Here is a 19,043-nt window from a genome sequence, read left to right on the forward strand (position 1 = left end):
TTGTTTGAGTGTCCCAGCATGCACTCCGATTCTCAATCGAATAATCATCTGACAGGAACTAGAAAGAAAAAAAAATAGAATAGCAGTGTAATTGGAACTGTAGGCAATTATTCATACAAGTATATTAGAAAGTAGCTTACATTACATTAGCATCAAATAGGGGTTTAAATTAAATTTCCTTTTGCCTTCGGACCACCCCTTTAACTTCTCAGAAACTGATAATAAATCTGTTATTTTAATGATAAACTTGCTGACAAAATAGTTGACCTTCAGTTTCTCAGAAGCTTATTAACCAAATGACAAACAGCTGCAAATGAACAGAGGAAAGCCAAAATGATCACTATCTAGCTACGCATTAGAAAAAACATGACTGTCAAACTGCCCGAAGCGCTACATTCTGAGTTCCCAATGTGCATTTGTGTCTTCTGATGTGAGATCACTGCTATAGATCTTAGTCCCTTCCCGATGTAATAGTATGTTTTACGTAGTGAGTAAAGCGGGCTTTACACACTGCGACATCGCTAGCCGATGCTAGCGATGCCGAGCGCGATAGCACCCGCCCCCGTTGTATGTCCGATAAGTGGTGATCACTGCCGTAGCGAACATTATCACTATGGCAGCGTCACACGCACATACCTGCTCTGCGACGTCGCTGTGACCGGCGAACCCCCTCCTTTCTAAGGGGGTGGTTCGTTCAGCGTCACAGCGATATCACAGCAGCGTCACTGAACCACCTCCCAATAGAAGCGGAGGGGCGGAGATGAGCGGGACGTAACATCCCACCCACCTCCTTCCTTCCTCCTTTTCCGGTGGACGGTTTCTCGTTCCTGCATTGTCACAATTGTCATCCTGCCTGATGTGTGCTGCCGCAGGAACGACAAACAACATAGTTACTGCAGCAGCAACGATATTTGGGAAGGGACCCCCATGTCAACGATGAGCGATTTTGAACGTTTTTGCGACGATGCAAAATCGCTCCTAGGAGTCACACACAACGAGATCGCTAAAGCGGCCGGATGTCCGTCACATATTCAGTGACCCTAACGAGATTGCTTTAGCGATCTCGTAGCATGCAAAGCGGCCTTTAGTGTATGGAGTGGCCGAAGGACATTCTGTAACCAGCAGATGCTAGCTGTGTCATACAATTGACATCTTCCTGTAACTGCAGCCATTGGAGAGAGCTCTGATCTCTGCAGTTTATCCATTTTTATGCCAATGACTGATGGTATTTAATTGAACTGATTACAGCTGCATGTCTCTCGGCTATTCCAGGGAAACAATACTGGGGTAATAGGGGTTGATATGGCAGCTGGGCTTTCAGGTTAACATAATTTACTTCTTTTTAGCTGTACCGAGCTGTAGGCATATTTTCTATGGTCGCATTAGCATAAAGAAGTTTTTCTCAATGACAGATACAGTGCACTATTGGTTTACTTACATTCATTTCTGCTCTTTAAATTCTCCTGGGACTTCCTGCCTGGAGAGGGGGGAGAGAGCTGGTTCAGTCAGCAGGGCCTGGAACTGGGAAGAACTCATGAAATAGAAAGACAAGTTGACATTTTCCTGGGACTGAAAGCAGTACCCACTACATACATACATTCATTCATTCATTCATTCATTCATTCATTCATGATTTTGCCTTTTCTACCTTTTGGAGATATATGATATGAACAGAGAAACTTGAGCAAAATGCTGAATAATGATCAATTTTTATTTAGAAAATCTAAAAGTGCATAGTGCAAACATTCCACAAAGTTAAGCACATAAGATGGTGGTAAGCAAGGAGAACGGGGGACATAATAAAACCATTATCTGGTACAGACATCATGGGGGAACGTAGAGTATGAGGGTATTCACCCTCTACGTTCTCCCATGATGAAGAGGCCAGCAATCTGCTAGACGCCGTGAAACCTACGTCGGGCTCCCCTCCACCACCGGACTTTGGTAATGCTCTTGCACTTTGCACTTTATTTCTCGCTTATGCCAGATATATAACTTAACTCTGGGTACATCCCTTTGATCCCTTAGTGTGTTGTATGGTTACTTACACCATAGGGCAAACTTCTGCTATTTAACATATTTCTGTTTTGGAATGTCCAGCTATTTACCTGGCACTCTTTTTTTACAAATACTGATGGGCATCATATATGAGCGTTTTTTACCACGGCATTACCTTAGTCTTTACCCGATAATGGTTTTATTATGTCTCCCGTTTTCCTTCCTTACCACCATCTTATGTTCTTAACTTTGTGTAATTTTTGCACTTTTAGATTTTCTAAATAAAAATTGATTATTATTCAGCATTTTGCTCAAGTTTCTCTGTTCATATCATTTATGATTAGCTTGTGTTATCCAGTTGGGGTTGCCCCACAACAGCTTTTTCTGTGTTTTTCTGATGGAATTTAAATTTCTCTTTTGGAGATATAGTTTGCTTGTATGTAAAAAAAAAAAAATAAATAATAAATGTCAATGTGGTGGTTTGGTAAATGTACTAATAATTCTATATATTTTTGTCATTTTCCCAGGTCAGAGTGGGCTAGGAAAGTCCACATTAATAAACACTCTCTTCAAATCCAAGGTCAGCAGGAAATCAGTGCAACCTACAGCCGAGGAACGAATCCCCAAAACTATAGAAATTAAAAGTATCACTCATGGTGAGGTTTGGACTGTGGGTAATGGGGTTCCTGAAAAACAATGTAAGGTTGTTTTGGAGGAGATGGTGCACTATTGTGTCGCCCCCGCGTCGGCATCCTGCCTCTCTGATCCGGATCCGCGGTGGTTCGATTGGGAGTACCCGGTGGTGATGGTGTGGGCAGCCAGGCGTTTAACCCCTCCACGGGTAGGGGTATGCCCCGGGAATCGATGAAGGCGATGGGGAGGTGCCGTTGGGACGGTAAAGGTCACTTGTGTACTCACTCAGTTCAATAACGCTGACACCGACAACTGTAGTAAACCAAAGTTCTGGACACCGCTGCCGCTGAGAGGGAGCACGCCTGGATCCCATGCCCGTTGTCGTTGCCTGTTAGGCCATGTGCCCACGGGACGCTCGTACCCGCGGATATATTCGCAGGTACGGCCGCATGTTTCCCGCAGCTGCCCGCCGGCATCCGCAGCTATTTTTAGCTGCGAGTTTCCAGCGGAATAGCTGCGGGAAACATGCGGACTTTCACACGATTTACCTGAGGACGTCCCGGCCTCTATCTCCATAGCGGAGGGCCGGGATCTCCGCAAGTAAATCCGCATGAATAATTGACATGCAGTTAGGTGCGGCTGAGGGTAACATGGGGAGTGCCTGTACATGCTAGAACCTGCGGATTTATCTGGAAAATCCAGAAAAATCCGCAGGTTTTCCGCGGCAAACTCCGCAGCAAAAAGCTCCCGTGGGCACATGGCCTTAGTCTGTGACCTTTTCCTTGGCACCTTTTCTTCTAACTGGTCCCTTTAGCATAAAACTAATCGGGTCCCGCTCCCCATTGTGGCTAAATGGGTAAGCTTGCTCTCAGGGTTCACGCTTGGGATTTTCTGGACTATGTAGTGGGAAAGTCCTATTCCCCTCGTTGTGCTAGTAGCCCGGTTTTGGAGCCGGTGGAGAACGGATCTTGAAGGCTCCGTCCTCGTTGGTTAAATAAATTACCAGGACGCCTGAAGCTACTTCCCTGCCTAGGGTACACGTACCCCGTTGTGCCCTGACCCCTGCCCGGTGATTGCACAAGGCCCCAGGCTGTTCTCCTGAACAGTCCGTGCCCCATGTCACGATCCCCTGCAACCGTGGTCCAGCTCCTACCAGGCCCAGACCAACATCTGCCACCTAGTATACCAAGGAGCCCAGCTCCTGACCTCTCCTCTTGAGTCACTCCTCAACAACTCTCTTGAGTCACTCCTCAACAACTCACTTGAGACCTCTCCTCTTGAGTCACTCCTCAACAACTCACTTGAGACCTCTCCTCTTGAGTCACTCCTCAACTGACTGTCTCCTAACACACCTGACCTCCCCTTAACCAACCCCCCGCCTCCAAGTGGGTGACCCTATTCCCTTCAGGTTAGCCATTGATGTGTCTGGGTGTGGTGCAGAGTGTTCCTTGGGTTTTGATTAGCCTGTTCTTAGCAACACCAAAGGTCAGGGACCCGTAACCAAGGAGGAGGTGGATATCCTGCAGAAGGGCAGATTGCACAATACCCTGTGACGACCTGATAGGCCAGGGCGTCACATTAGGCTAGGGTGATACTGTGAAATAGTGTGGGTGAGATGATGATGATGAGGCAAATGTACCCTGTCTTTAACGCCTTCTGCTCAAGTCAGCCCCTTTGTAATATTGCACATATAAACCTAATCCTAAATTTATATACGTTTTTGATTTTCTTTTAGACATTGAAGAGAAAGGAGTGCGGATGAAACTTACCGTTATTGATACTCCCGGATTTGGGGACCACATAAATAACGAAAACTGGTAATGGGCTAAATAATTTTTCATGTAAATCCCATGTTTCAAAATAATCTACATAAAAGGTAAAACTAAGCTGCCATTACTCTGGTGTGCTTATCTAATATTGTTCACCAGTCTGCCAAAGTCCAGAGCTGCATTCTTAATTCTTCAAAGATCCTATCCTAATATTTACCGCAGTAAGTGTAATAATAATATTTTTTGCAAATACCTCCCATTAGAAATGTAATATAGTTCTTCTCATATAACCATGTCTCTTACCTCGTGTGCAGGGCATTAGGTATCCATGTTATGACCAGTAAGGCTAGGTTCACATTTCCGTTGTTTTGCATCAGTCACATGCGTTGCTTGACGCATGTGACTGATGCGTTGTACAATGGATGACAAAGAACAGAAATCATTGTCTGACTCAGTTGTGTGAGGGGGGCGGAGCGCGAGGGGGCGGAGCAGAGCGGGGCCGTGGCGCTGAGGACGTCAGTGCCGTGGGGACTGCAGGGCTGGGGACAAGTGTGTGTGTGTGTGTGAGAGTGTGTACACATGCGGAGTGCGGGAAGGGGCGGAGCTGAGTGGGGAAGTGTCGGCCTCCTTGCACACGTATCCAGGGTAAATATCGGGTAACTAAAAGCAAAGCACTTTGCTTGGTTACCCGATATTTACCTTGGTTACCAGTGTACACTGCTTAGTGCTGGCTCCCTGCACACGTAACCACTGTAAATATCGGGTAACTAACCAAAGCGCATTGCTTGGTTACCCGATGTGTATCCTGGTTACGGGGGCAGGGAGTCAGAGAGAGCATGCGCAGAGAAATCCTACGGATTGCGCTGCTCAAAAAACATTACAGGCTGTGTTGCTCCCGCCCGGCGGTCAGTTAAAAACAGACTGACCGCGACGCAGCGGATGCAACGCATCATCAGTCGCAATCCGTCACTAATAGAAGTCTATGGGGAAAAACTGGATTCCTGCAAAATATTTTGCAGGATACCGTAATTCCTCAATGCTTCGGATTGTGACTGATGCAAAACAACGGAAGTGTGAACCTAGCCTTAGATGCTAGTGGTTGTAACCATGGATACCCAAGGTATTGCAATGCCCTGCACATGAGGGACGGGACAGCTAATCAGGAGAACTATATTATAATTAGATGTAATTGTTAATATTATTACACCTACTACATATTGGGATAGAATCTTGGGGATGGGAGTACCCCTTTATAATTTACAATCAAGACTACTCAATGTATAAGGCTTGTGCCATGAGACTAACAGAATTGTGAATGCAGCTTGGATTTTTAGAGTAACAGGATGGAGCTTCAGAACACTACATAGTAATTCTGAGCTGGCCAGCGGTTGTTGATCGGGTTTATCTCCTTTTGCTGCCATCCTTTGACGTTGAAGCAGAAGTGTTAGTGATTGTTGATGTATATAATCTGCACTGTAGCTAAACTGTTCCCTTCCTCTGATAGCTGGCTGCCCATAATGAAGTTCATAAATGACCAATACGAGAAGTATCTACAAGAAGAACTGAACATCAATCGCAAGAAGCGGATTCCTGATTCCCGGGTCCATTGCTGTATATACTTCATCCCTGCAACAGGGCACTCGTAAGTGACTGATGCCTTCATCCCTAAACTAGGAAGGAGTATGGAGGTCCTTTTCTTCAGTAGATCACAATGAATGGATATTAACTGACCATCCAATAATAGGTGAAAATGACCATAATGAGAAAAAGTCAAGGGGAGAGGGTATATAGACTGTACAGTGCAAATATTGATTCATGGACACAGGACATTACTCTTGAATTAGGCTGTCCATGATGGACACTGTTGTGAGCTCTCTTCAGATATACAAATGCAGCATGCACACTGCTGTGGGTTCTCCCAGATATAGGAATGCAGCATGCACACTGCTGTGGGCTCTCCCGGATATAGGAATGCAGCATGCACACTGCTGTGGGCTCTCCCGGATATAGGAATGCAGCATGCACACTGCTGTGCGCTCTCCCGGATATAGGAATGCAGCATGCACACTGCTGTGCGCTCTCCCGGATATAGGAATGCAGCATGCACACTGCTGTGCGCTCTCCCGGATATAGGAATGCAGCATGCACACTGCTGTGCGCTCTCCCGGATATAGCAATGCAGCATGCACACTGCTGTGGGCTCTCCCGGATATAGGAATGCAGCATGCACACTGCTGTGCGCTCTCCCGGATATAGGAATGCAGCATGCACACTGCTGTGGGCTCTCCCGGATGTAGGAATGCAGCATGCACACTGCTGTGCGCTCTCCCGGATATAGGAATGCAGCATGCACACTGCTGTGGGCTCTCCCGGATATAGGAATGCAGCATGCACACTGCTGTGGGCTCTCCCGGATATAGGAATGCAGCATGCACACTGCTGTGGGCTCTCCCGGATATAGGAATGCAGCATGCACACTGCTGTGGGCTCTCCCGGATATAGGAATGCAGCATGCACACTGCTGTGGGCTCCCCCAGATGTAGGAATGCAGCATGCACACTGCTGTGGGTTCTCCCGGATATAGGAATGCAGCATGCACACTGCTGTGGGTTCTCCCAGATATAGGAATGCAGCATGCACACTGCTGTGGGCTCCCCCGGATGTAGGAATGCAGCATGCACACTGCTGTGGGCTCTCCCAGATATAGGAATGCAGCATGCACACTGCTGTGGGTTCTCCCGGATATAGGAATGCAGCATGCACACTGCTGTGGGTTCTCCCGGATATAGGAATGCAGCATGCACACTGCTGTGCGCTCTCCCGGATATAGGAATGCAGCATGCACACTGCTGTGCGCTCTCCCGGATATAGGAATGCAGCATGCACACTGCTGTGGGCTCTCCCGGATATAGGAATGCAGCATGCACACTGCTGTGCGCTCTCCCGGATATAGGAATGCAGCATGCACACTGCTGTGCGCTCTCCCGGATATAGGAATGCAGCATGCACACTGCTGTGGGCTCTCCCGGATATAGGAATGCAGCATGCACACTGCTGTGCGCTCTCCCGGATATAGGAATGCAGCATGCACACTGCTGTGGGCTCTCCCGGATGTAGGAATGCAGCATGCACACTGCTGTGCGCTCTCCCGGATATAGGAATGCAGCATGCACACTGCTGTGCGCTCTCCCAGATATAGGAATGCAGCATGCACACTGCTGTGGGCTCTCCCGGATATAGGAATGCAGCATGCACACTGCTGTGGGCTCTCCCGGATATAGGAATGCAGCATGCACACTGCTGTGGGTTCTCCCAGATATAGGAATGCAGCATGCACACTGCTGTGGGCTCCCCCGGATGTAGGAATGCAGCATGCACACTGCTGTGGGCTCTCCCAGATATAGGAATGCAGCATGCACACTGCTGTGGGTTCTCCCGGATATAGGAATGCAGCATGCACACTGCTGTGGGCTCTCCCGGATATAGGAATGCAGCATGCACACTGCTGTGGGCTCCCCCGGATGTAGGAATGCAGCATGCACACTGCTGTGGGCTCTCCCGGATATAGGAATGCAGCATGCACACTGCTGTGAGCTCTCCCGGATGTAGGAATGCAGCATGCACACTGCTGTGGGCTCCCCCGGATGTAGGAATGCAGCATGCACACTGCTGTGGGCTCTCCCGGATGTAGGAATGCAGCATGCACACTGCTGTGGGCTCTCCCAGATGTAGGAATGCAGCATGCACACTGCTGTGGGCTCTCCCAGATGTAGGAATGCAGCATGCACACTGCTGTGGGCTCTCCCAGATATAGGAATGCAGCATGCACACTGCTGTGGGCTCTCCCGGATGTAGGAATGCAGCATGCACACTGCTGTGGGCTCCCCCAGATATAGGAATGCAGCATGCACACTGCTGTGGGCTCTCCCGGATATAGGAAGCAGCATGCACACTGCTGTGGGCTCTCCAGATGTAGGAATGCAGCATGCACACTGCTGTGGGCTCCCCCAGATGTAGGAATGCAGCATGCACACTGCTGTGGGCTCTCCAGATGTAGGAATGCAGCATGCACACTGCTGTGGGCTCTCCAGATGTAGGAATGCAGCATGCACACTGCTGTGGGCTCTCCAGATGTAGGAATGCAGCATGCACACTGCTGTGGGCTCTCCAGATGTAGGAATGCAGCATGCACACTGCTGTGGGCTCCCCCAGATGTAGGAATGCAGCATGCACACTGCTGTGGGCTCTCCAGATGTAGGAATGCAGCATGCACACTGCTGTGGGCTCTCCCAGATATAGGAATGCAGCACGCACACTGCTGTGGGCTCTCCCGGATATAGGAATGCAGCATGCACACTGCTGTGGGTTCTCCCGGATATAGGAATGCAGCATGCACACTGCTGTGGGTTCTCCCGGATATAGGAATGCAGCATGCACACTGCTGTGGGCTCCCCCAGATGTAGGAATGCAGCATGCACACTGCTGTGAGCTCTCCCGGATGTAGGAATGCAGCATGCACACTGCTGTGGGCTCCCCCAGATGTAGGAATGCAGCATGCACACTGCTGTGGGCTCCCCCGGATATAGGAATGCAGCATGCACACTGCTGTGGGCTCTCCCAGATATAGGAATGCAGCACGCACACTGCTGTGGGCTCTCCCGGATATAGGAATGCAGCATGCACACTGCTGTGGGTTCTCCCGGATATAGGAATGCAGCATGCACACTGCTGTGGGCTCTCCCAGATATAGGAATGCAGCATGCACACTGCTATGGGCTCTCCCAGATATAGGAATGCAGCATGCACACTGCTATGGGCTCTCCCAGATATAGGAATGCAGCATGCACACTGCTATGGGCTCTCCCAGATATAGGAATGCAGCATGCACACTGCTGTGGGCTCTCCAGATATAGGAATGCAGCATGCACACTGCTGTGGGTTCTCCCGGATATAGGAATGCAGCATGCACACTGCTGTGGGCTCCCCCAGATGTAGGAATGCAGCATGCACACTGCTGTGGGTTCTCCCGGATATAGGAATGCAGCATGCACACTGCTGTGGGCTCTCCCAGATATAGGAATGCAGCATGCACACTGCTATGGGCTCTCCCAGATGTAGGAATGCAGCATGCACACTGCTGTGGGCTCTCCAGATATAGGAATGCAGCATGCACACTGCTGTGGGTTCTCCCGGATATAGGAATGCAGCATGCACACTGCTGTGGGCTCCCCCAGATATAGGAATGCAGCATGCACACTGCTGTGGGCTCTCCCGGATGTAGGAATGCAGCATGCACACTGCTGTGGGCTCCCCCAGATGTAGCAATGCAGCATGCACACTGCTGTGCGCTCTCCAGATGTAGCAATGCAGCATGCACACTGCTGTGGGCTCCCCCAGATGTAGGAATGCAGCATGCACACTGCTGTGGGCTCTCCCGGATGTAGGAATGCAGCATGCACACTGCTGTGGGCTCTCCCGGATGTAGGAATGCAGCATGCACACTGCTGTGGGCTCTCCCGGATGTAGGAATGCAGCATGCACACTGCTGTGGGCTCTCCCTAATGTAGGAATGCAGCACGCACACTGCTGTGGGCTCTCCCGGATGTAGGAATGCAGCACGCACACTGCTGTGGGCTCCCCCAGATATAGGAATGCAGCACGCACACTGCTGTGGGCTCCCCCAGATGTAGGAATGCAGCACGCACACTGCTGTGGGCTCTCCCGGATGTAGGAATGCAGCAGACATAGATATATGGCTTATATAACTGGTATAGCGCTATCTGAGTCTGTATACACTGCTATAATTTACTAGGTTATTGTACAGTGAGACGTGTTCTTGGAGCACATAAATCTGTAATGTAAGCTCTTGCTCTGCGTGTTTGCTGTGTATGGGATTACATTAGGCGCATTGTGATTTCTTGGCTGTGTTTTGAGCCTACCATGTATTTCCATAGCTGGCATTTTGCTAATGTGTCTGTCTCTACCATGTGTCCACGCAGACTGTTCCCTGGATCCACCATCCTTGTGTGCATTTCCTTTAACATTCGTGCTGCGGATTCTATAAAGTGGCTTTGAAATCAAGTGTTGTATAAAGTCTAGTTTCAGTCTCATTGCTATTATCAGTTGCTATATTCAGGGAGATCTGTTTCATCTGTACAAATCATGTTTTGAAGAATGCATATCAGGCTGGAAATGCGTTGTGGCAGTGTCCATGTATTCCGGGTACATCAATACGCCTCAAATGCACTTCTAGGCTTACTTATATGTGGCTTCAAAGCTTTCAGAACTGGCATATATGGCTTATTAGAAATGCCAAAGTTCATCAGCTCACCACTTAGAGGTGACAATGGCAGCTTCTCGGGTACCGTGCCCTGACAAAGATGCGGGGTGGTTCCCAGGATGTGCGTATGGTAAAAAGGATAATGCCAGCATCCAGACTTGAGAAAAAAAACTAAAACATTTGACTAATTCTAAAGTTTCAAAGACAAATTGATACACAATCTTACGCGTTTGAAGGCCATGTAGTGCTTTTAGTAATAACACTATAAGGCCCCCTTCACTCGTCCGGTACGTGTGATGTCTGTTTCTCCACATACCTGACGTAGACCCATTAAGTTCAATGGGTTTGTGCACACGTCTGTCTTTTCATACGGACCGTGTGTCCATTCCATGTGGTGCACACGCATGTCTGTGTGCTCCACGCGATGACATGTTTTCTGCTGGCAGCACAGGTGTCGCGCTGATGTTATCCATGTGACATGTATCAGAGAAAATACCTGCCACTTAAAAATAAGATTTTTTACACTTACCGGTCTACGGTGCTGCTGTTGCTTCTGAGCCCGCTCATTATGCTTATGAATATTCACTGCACTGACCGTGGACCCCATAGCAAGTGTGAGACAGATAAGTATTCAAGGTCATGCTGTCAGTGTACTACACGGATGTCACACCGCTAGCACACTGATGCCATACACTGTGACACAACGTCACAACTGACCGTGGAAAACGTTTTTTTTGCCTGGACATGGGAAGGTGGCCTAACAGTGAGAATGAGCCTCTTATACAGTCCGATCAGTAACTTCCCATATCTCCTCCCAAACTAAAGGCTTCATTTGATTAGTTTGTATTAAATGGGTTAATGCATTGATATATTGGAAATATGATGTCTATAATATATTTTTTTTTTCTTTCTTTTTGTTCAATAATGAGAAATTAATAGAAGTATAACCAATCAATTCTATAATTGTAACCTGCTTGGAGCTCGAGTCTCCATACATAATTTCCAATATGCCTCGCAAGCTAAATAGACCTGTCCAGTCTCCTCCTTTACGTGGACTTTGAACCTTCTCAATCCCATATACTGTCAGGTGAGAGATCACCTGCATGTTTTTCTAGAAAATGGCGAGATGCATTAGAAAGAAAACGTGTAGAGTTCGGAGTTTGGTTCTGGGTTATGCTCCATTTATATGTTCAGATATTCTAATTTTTAATTTTCGGGTAGTACACCCGATATGCTGGAAATGACATGATTGGCACTCCATCAGACCACATGAGTTACAATTGAACGATTTTATAAGAAATTTTGGAATAGGATGTGTACCTGTGTACATAGAGAAACAATGATTCTAATGTTTTTCCATGAAGAATGAGAGTATAACACCAGATCGCTAGTAATCCAGGGCACGCTCGAGTCCATGTAGGGGAAGCCATCATTTGTAACAATTATTTTGAAACCCATATATGACTAGAAGTGCCTAATACCAAAGGTTGTAGTAAATTATCAATGCCTCCTGAAAGTGGTGCAAATTTTAAATGGGACGTAACGGTGGAGGACACTTATTCTTGTGACCCTTTGGAAAGGCATGTAGGATAGGGCAAGTACCAACATATACTCGGCTTCTTTTTTTAGACGTGAAATTAACCCCTTCACGACCTTGGACGGATCTATCCGTCATGGAGCGTGTCCCGTTAAGCCCCGCCCCTGCCGCGGGCAGGCGGCGGTCTGCACACTTAGCTGTTTTCAACAGCTGACATGTGTGCCTGCCTGTTGCGAGTGGAATCTCTTCCACTCACAACATTTATCCCTTAAATCTCGCTGCCAAAGTCTGGCAGCGAGATCTATATGCGCGCAGCCATGTTTTTTTACTTACCGCCGCCCCCACCGGAAGTCACGTGAGTGATCACGTGACTTTCGGTGGTTGCCATCGTAGCACAGGGTCATGTGATGACGCCTGCAGCTACGAAGTTTCACTTTCGTTTTCACCCGGCCTGGAGCCGAATGAAACAGGAAGTGACTGTATCTGCTGTTTAAAGCTGTATAGCTGTGATCAGCAGATAGATAAGAGCGATCGGATTGCTGATCGCTATAGCCCCCTAGGGGGACTAGTAAAATAAAAAAAAAGTGAAAAAAAATGTTTTAAAAAAAAACCAAAAACCTAAAAGTTCAAATCACCCCCCTTTTCACCCCATTGAAAATTAAGGGGTTAAAAAATAAATAAATATACCCATATTTGGTATCGCCGCGTTCAGAAATGCCCGATCTATCAAAATATAAAATAAATTAATCTGATTGGTAAACGGCGTAGTGGTAAAAAAATTCCAACCGTCAAAATCACGTTTTTTGGTCGCCGCATGTTTCACACAAAATGTAATAACAGGTGATCAAAACGTAGCATCTGCGCAAAAATGGTACCATTAAAAATGTTAGCTCGAGACGCAAAAAATAAGCCGTCACTGAGCCATAGATCTCGAAAAATGAGAACGCTACATGTATTGGAAAATGGCACAAAACGTGCGCCATTTTTATTGGAAAACTTGTGAATTTTTTTTAACCCCTTAGATGCAAGTAAATCTATACATGTTTGGTGTCTACAAACTCGCACTGACCTGAGGCATCAAGTAGATACATCAGTTTTACCATATAGTGAACACGGTGAATAAAACATCCCAAAAACTATTGTGCGATCACACTTTTTTTGCAGTTTTTCCACACTTGGAATGTTGTTTGCGGTTTTCCAGTACAATATATGGTAAAAGCTATGGTTTCATTTAAAAGTACAACTCGTCCCGCAAAAAACAAGCCCTCATATGGCAAGATTGACGGAAAAACACAAAAGTTACGGCTCTCGGAAGAAAAGGAGCAAAAAACAAAAACTGAAAGTGCCCGGGGGCTGAAGGGCTTAAAGGGAACCTGTCAAGTAAAGAAACACTATTAACCTGCATTTATGGGGTTAAACTGCAGGTTAATAGTGTTCTGACGCTGTGCGTCCACTGACCTGAGAGCCCTTTTGGCTGCAAGAAACAAAATTTATTCCTCTTTTCAGTTTGTCAGGCATAGGAGCTTGGCCGGAGCAGTTTTGGTTAGCACTCTGCATAGTGAGTGGCGACTGTAACCGCACCCCCGGCATTAACTGACAGTCAGCTCAGCATTGCATCACTACAGAGCTGACTGTCCGTGCCAGGGGTGCTGTTACAACCGCCATTTACAATGCAGAGCGCTGACCAACTGCAGCGGCTGTGCCCCAATGACTGAAAACCTGCTGGGAGGGATAAAGTTAATTTCCTCCCAGCAGCAGGGCTCTCAGAGCGCCTGCCACATGTCATCAGAATGCTATTAACCTGCAGATTAACCCCATACCTGCAGGTTAGGAGCATTTTTTTTATTTTTTTTTTTTTTTTTTTTTTACATGACGTTCTCTTTTGAGTCACTACCTTACTTTAAGGCTGTTTAATTTTGATTTTATATGTTGTTGTATAGGATCAGGTTTGTCTATAATGGCCACTACACCACTTGAAACGCGTAGGCAAAGTGTTTTACGTTTGTCTTTAAACTTTTAGAGGGACTTAATTTATTTATTTTTTTTCATTGTATTCAATTGTGGATGCCAGAGTTATCCTCTTTACCTTATTCACATTGGGTTTTTGCAAAGCTTTTATTATTTTTCGACTTATTCTGCCATACCACTAGTTAGTAAAAGCCTCCTGACAGGTTCCCTTTAACATCGTCCTATTAAGACAGAAAAAAAAAAAGCAGTGGCGTAGACTACACCAAGTTTAGGCCTCTTCAATAAATGTGTTGCATCTTTGCCTGTTGATGCATCAACAAACTGTCCCATACTGACCTCAGTGAGCAATCGGTTGGTGAGTGGAGAGTTAAGGAATGTTAATGAGCAAAGTAAAATTCGATTTTCGTACTGAACGCGGACTTTACAAAAAATAACACAAAAAAAAGCGTTCAGGTGCTTTACATTTGCTAACCACTCACACGAGCATCTGAAGCCGCTGAACCAACCTTCAACACGACCACTCATCTCTACTGAGGACTTCGTGGCACATGATTATAATGGAGAGGACTTCTTAAAATGGCCATACCAAAGGAAATTCACATTAATGACATATCTGAGGCTGAATATGAGTATCTGCCTCAGATTTCTGCCCCTGATCCTCTTGTAGCACCTATAAAATGCAAGTCGCATTTGCCATTCTTGACATTGGAGTGTAGCGTTAGGTCTCTGGGTTTTCAGCTGCTGGCATTAGAGATATGATACTGGATACTGGGAGCAGCTCTTTATTACATCTGCACCAATTTATACACGTTTCAGAGTGCAGAGGTGGGCTACTAAATATCCATTTACACTAGACAAGTTTATTCGGCTTTAAACAACCACCGATTTGGAAAGTATTTGGCCTGTTTACACATGCAGAGCACGCTTTAGGTCTGTGTGCATAATCTGTCATTGTTCTCGGCAGTGCAAGTTCTGTTTTCACAAGATTATGAGCTGCCCCCAGAACATTTGATGTTTTTTTGCAAATAATTTATCATTTTACCTGATGATGAATGAGTGGTTTGGATTTTCAGTTGGGTGAGTGGTGTCCTGTTTACACTTCAAGATTATTGTGGATAGAGTGTTCCTTGGAATGATCGTTCACAATAAATGCGTAGTATAAATGGACCTTTAGGAACATATTCCCCTCCCAGATGGGTCTGTTTCTGACTAATAATGTAGTACCTGCCTTGTTCTCCTAATTTTATACTATTTGTATGTGTGTGTGTTTGTGTGTGACCTCCAGGTGCCTGTGCAGTCTGTGTCCCGCTCCAGCAGAGCTGCCCACCCTGCAGTGTCAGTGTCTGCCCGCAGTGTCAGCAGCTTGTCACCCTGCAGTGCGTGCAGCCGCGGGGATGCCGAGCGCTGCTGTCAGGAGGTGAGATGAGATCATTACCTGCGGTGACTATCTCCTGCCTCCTGACGTCACTGCAGTCTATGCCCGTGGCCCGAGACTGTCACTAGCGGTGACGTCACGGGCTCTCGCGATACTGCTGAGAACGCGGCGGGCATAGAAGGCAGTGAAAGCGCTGACGTCACCAGTGCAGGAGATCGTCACAGCAGGTAATGATTTCATCTAACCTCCTGATGGCAGCGCTTGTCATGCCCTGCAGTGACCTGGGCTGACCTATTGATGTTAGCTCAAGTCACTGCATTGCTCTCCCAGCCAATGGAGAACATTCTGTTCATTGACTGGGACAGTGACTATGGTATGGGTCGCCGTGGCACCCCCTTATTGGTTTACGCCGGACCCAGATTTGATTGTTCTTGTCAATAAATTGGTGAAAGAGGGAATGTTTTGGGGAGTGTTTTTTTCAAATAAAACTTTTTTTTGTTGTCTATTTTTTTTTATTTATTACTGACTGGGTTAGTGATGTCGGGTATCTGATAGATGCGTGACATCACTAACCCCAGGGCCTGATGCCAGGTGACATTACACATCTGGCATCAACCCCATATATTACCCCGTTTGCCACCGCACCAGGGCAATGGGATGAGTTGGGGCGAAGCACCAGGATTGGCACGTCTAATGGATGCGCCACTTCTGGGGTGGCTGCAACCTGCTATTTTTAGGCTGGGGGAGTGTCCAATAACCATGGACCTCCCTAGTCTGAGAATATCCAACCCCAGCTGTCCGCTTTACCTTGGCTGGTGATCCAATTTGGGGGGGACCCCACGTTTTTTGTTTTAAATTATTTATTTAATGTAAAATAACAGCGTGGGGTGCCCTCTGTTTTGGATTACCAGCCAAGGTGAAGCTGCCAGCTGTGGTCTGCAGGCTGCAGCTGTCTGCTTTACCCTAGATGGCTACAAAAGATGGGGGGACCTCACATTATTATTTTTTTTTTTTAATTATTTATTTTATGGCTAAATACAAGGCTAGGCACCCTTTAGTGCCACATGAAAGTCACTAAAGGGTGCCAGCTTAGAAAATGCAGGGAGGTGGGCCATTATATAGGTCTTTCTCATCTATTATCTATCTATTCATCTATCCATCTTTCCCTTTATCCATTATCTGTCTATCGATTTATCTATATTATTGCAGTTACAGCATAAAAAGACCGCAGGGACCAACCTGCGGAAAAACCGCGGCAAAAACGCATGCGTTTTCCCCGCAGTTTTAGTGCGTTTTTTTACCGCAGGTGCAGTAATCTTCAACTCCCAGAAGTTTCTCAAGAAATTTTCTTGAGAAAAATCACTTTTCTAGTGCGCACATAGCCTAAAGTCTCATATCTTCAGTGCTGTCCCATGAAAGAGGTGTGTGTATAACATATATTGTGGTATAAAAATGTATTCAAGCAGCACATGAGTTAATTAGGAAGTGGTTTCTGAAGCTGCCTTTCGCATAGCGGAGTTTCACCTTCTTTCCCCTATATATAAATTGCCTAATCTTCCATCAATGGCATTATTTCTTGATCTTTCCGAAGATGAAGAACAATAGCATTTGGTTCCGCTGTAAGAAGGGTTACCATTTGGCTCCTTTACAGCTAGATGAATTGGTGCCTAAGGGCATATTTAGGAGAGAAATAGTTTTGTAGAGCTGCACGGGTTGATTTTATCTCGTCCCCACAAGACTGTTCTACTTTCTGTGACTTTTATGGGTTGAGAAGCTTTATTAATTCTGTTTTTACTGTTGTTTTCCAGTCTCCGGCCTCTGGACGTGGAGTTCATGAGACGTCTCAGTAAGGTGGTGAATATTGTGCCAGTCATTGCGAAAGCGGACACCCTAACCCTAGAAGAGAGGGATTATTTCAAGCAGAGAGTAAGTGTTTCTATCCTCCATGATGACTTCCACCAGGTAGTCATTGTGCATACTGTGAAGGCCAAAAACCATTGGGTGCAAGTCTGGTGCCGCTCCATTAACCCCTTCCAGACTTGCCCCACAGCCGGCTATGATATAAATCTAGAAGTGCAACCTTTTGTTTTTATTTCATAAATCAATGGTACACCTGAAAATAAGAAACTTTGTAATATATCTTATCAGACAAATTTACTTTTTGCTCTCTTACTGGATTTCTTTCTTTTCCAATTCATGGATAAAACCTTTATTCAGTGACGACACGTTTTTCCATTATTGAAACTGTTGATGACAGTTGGTGCTCATAAAGTTCTATGCAGAGGAAGGCGTTAGAGGCAGACGCAGAGTTCTCCATAGAAGTTAGAGCAGAAACTGTCACCTCCTATCTCAGTAAGGCTGCTTTCACACATCTGTTTTTTGCTGTGCGGCACAATACGGCGCTCTGCAGAAAAAAACGCAAGTTTTTTGCTTTTTTTTTGCCGCCGGTTGCGTTTTTTTTTTGCGTAGACTTACATTAGTGCCGTATTGTGCCGCATGGGCTTGCGTTCCGTCTGGTTTTTGCAGCATGCAGCAGATTTAGCCGATGCGGCGGCCGGATGGAACGTTGCCTGGCACGTTTTTTTTTGTCCGGCAAAAAAAACGGCCGATGCGGCGCGATTTGCAATGCAGGCCTATGGATGCCGCATGCGGCGTCCTGCGGCAAACACCGCACCGTTTTTTTCCACTGCGCACGCTCAGTAGCGTGCCGCAACCGGCAAAAATGGGCCGCATGTAAACTACTTATGCAAAGGATGCGGTTTTGTCGCCGCATCCGTTGCATAGGTTTTAGAGCCGGATTGGCTGGCTCTGCTAAAACCGGATGTGTGAAAGCAGCCTAACGGGAAAATCAGTCCAGGAGGAGAAAGAAGCGATTTCTCTGGTAAGATGCATTAGACTCTATTTCTTTTTCGCTCCTAATTGGGAGACCCAGACAGTGGGTGTATAGCTACTGCCTCTGGAGGCCGCACAAAGAACTACACTTAAAAGTGTAAGGCCCCTCCCCTTCTGGCTATACACCCTCCCGTAGGAGTACAGATTCCTCAGTTTTAGCTTTGTGCGCAAGGAGGTCAGACACGCACGCATAGCTCCATTGTTTTTAGTCAGCAGCAGCTGCTGACTATGTCGGATGGAAGAAAAGAGGGTCTATACAGACTCCCAGCATGCTCCCTTCTCACCCCACTTATGTCGGAGGTGTTTGTAAGGTTGAGGTACCCATTGCGGGTACGGCGGCAGGAGCCCACATGCTGATTCCTTCCCCATCCCTTTTTACAGGGCTCTGGGTGAAGTGGGATTTACCGGTCTCCAGGCACAGAGACCGTGCTCCATCTACAGCCCCTGGAGAAGATGCTGGATGGAGCGGAGTACATCAGGGACATGGCCCTGCTTCCTCAAGGTACTCTGTGTCCCCGTGTATCTGGCGCTCACACCGCAGCATGCTGGGTGTTGTAGTGCGCCGGGGGACATCAGCGCTGCGGCGCCTGT

General features: G+C 46.8%; 1 protein-coding gene across 5 annotated transcripts in view; it reads left to right on the forward strand.

Moving 5' to 3' along the window:
• Positions 1 to 19,043, forward strand: part of SEPTIN9 (septin 9) — a 440,211-nt gene that overhangs the window by 380,503 nt on the left and 40,665 nt on the right. For all 5 annotated transcript variants that reach the window (XM_075349534.1, XM_075349538.1, XM_075349537.1 and 2 more), the window contains 4 exons: positions 2,526 to 2,654; positions 4,367 to 4,448; positions 5,905 to 6,042; positions 17,369 to 17,486. In XM_075349534.1, the coding sequence (XP_075205649.1) occupies positions 2,526 to 2,654; positions 4,367 to 4,448; positions 5,905 to 6,042; positions 17,369 to 17,486 (467 nt within the window). The remainder of the gene's footprint in view (positions 1 to 2,525; positions 2,655 to 4,366; positions 4,449 to 5,904; positions 6,043 to 17,368; positions 17,487 to 19,043) is intronic.

Source organism: Anomaloglossus baeobatrachus, chromosome 5, assembly GCF_048569485.1.
Source record: "Anomaloglossus baeobatrachus isolate aAnoBae1 chromosome 5, aAnoBae1.hap1, whole genome shotgun sequence".
Taxonomy (NCBI): Eukaryota; Metazoa; Chordata; class Amphibia; order Anura; family Aromobatidae; genus Anomaloglossus; species Anomaloglossus baeobatrachus.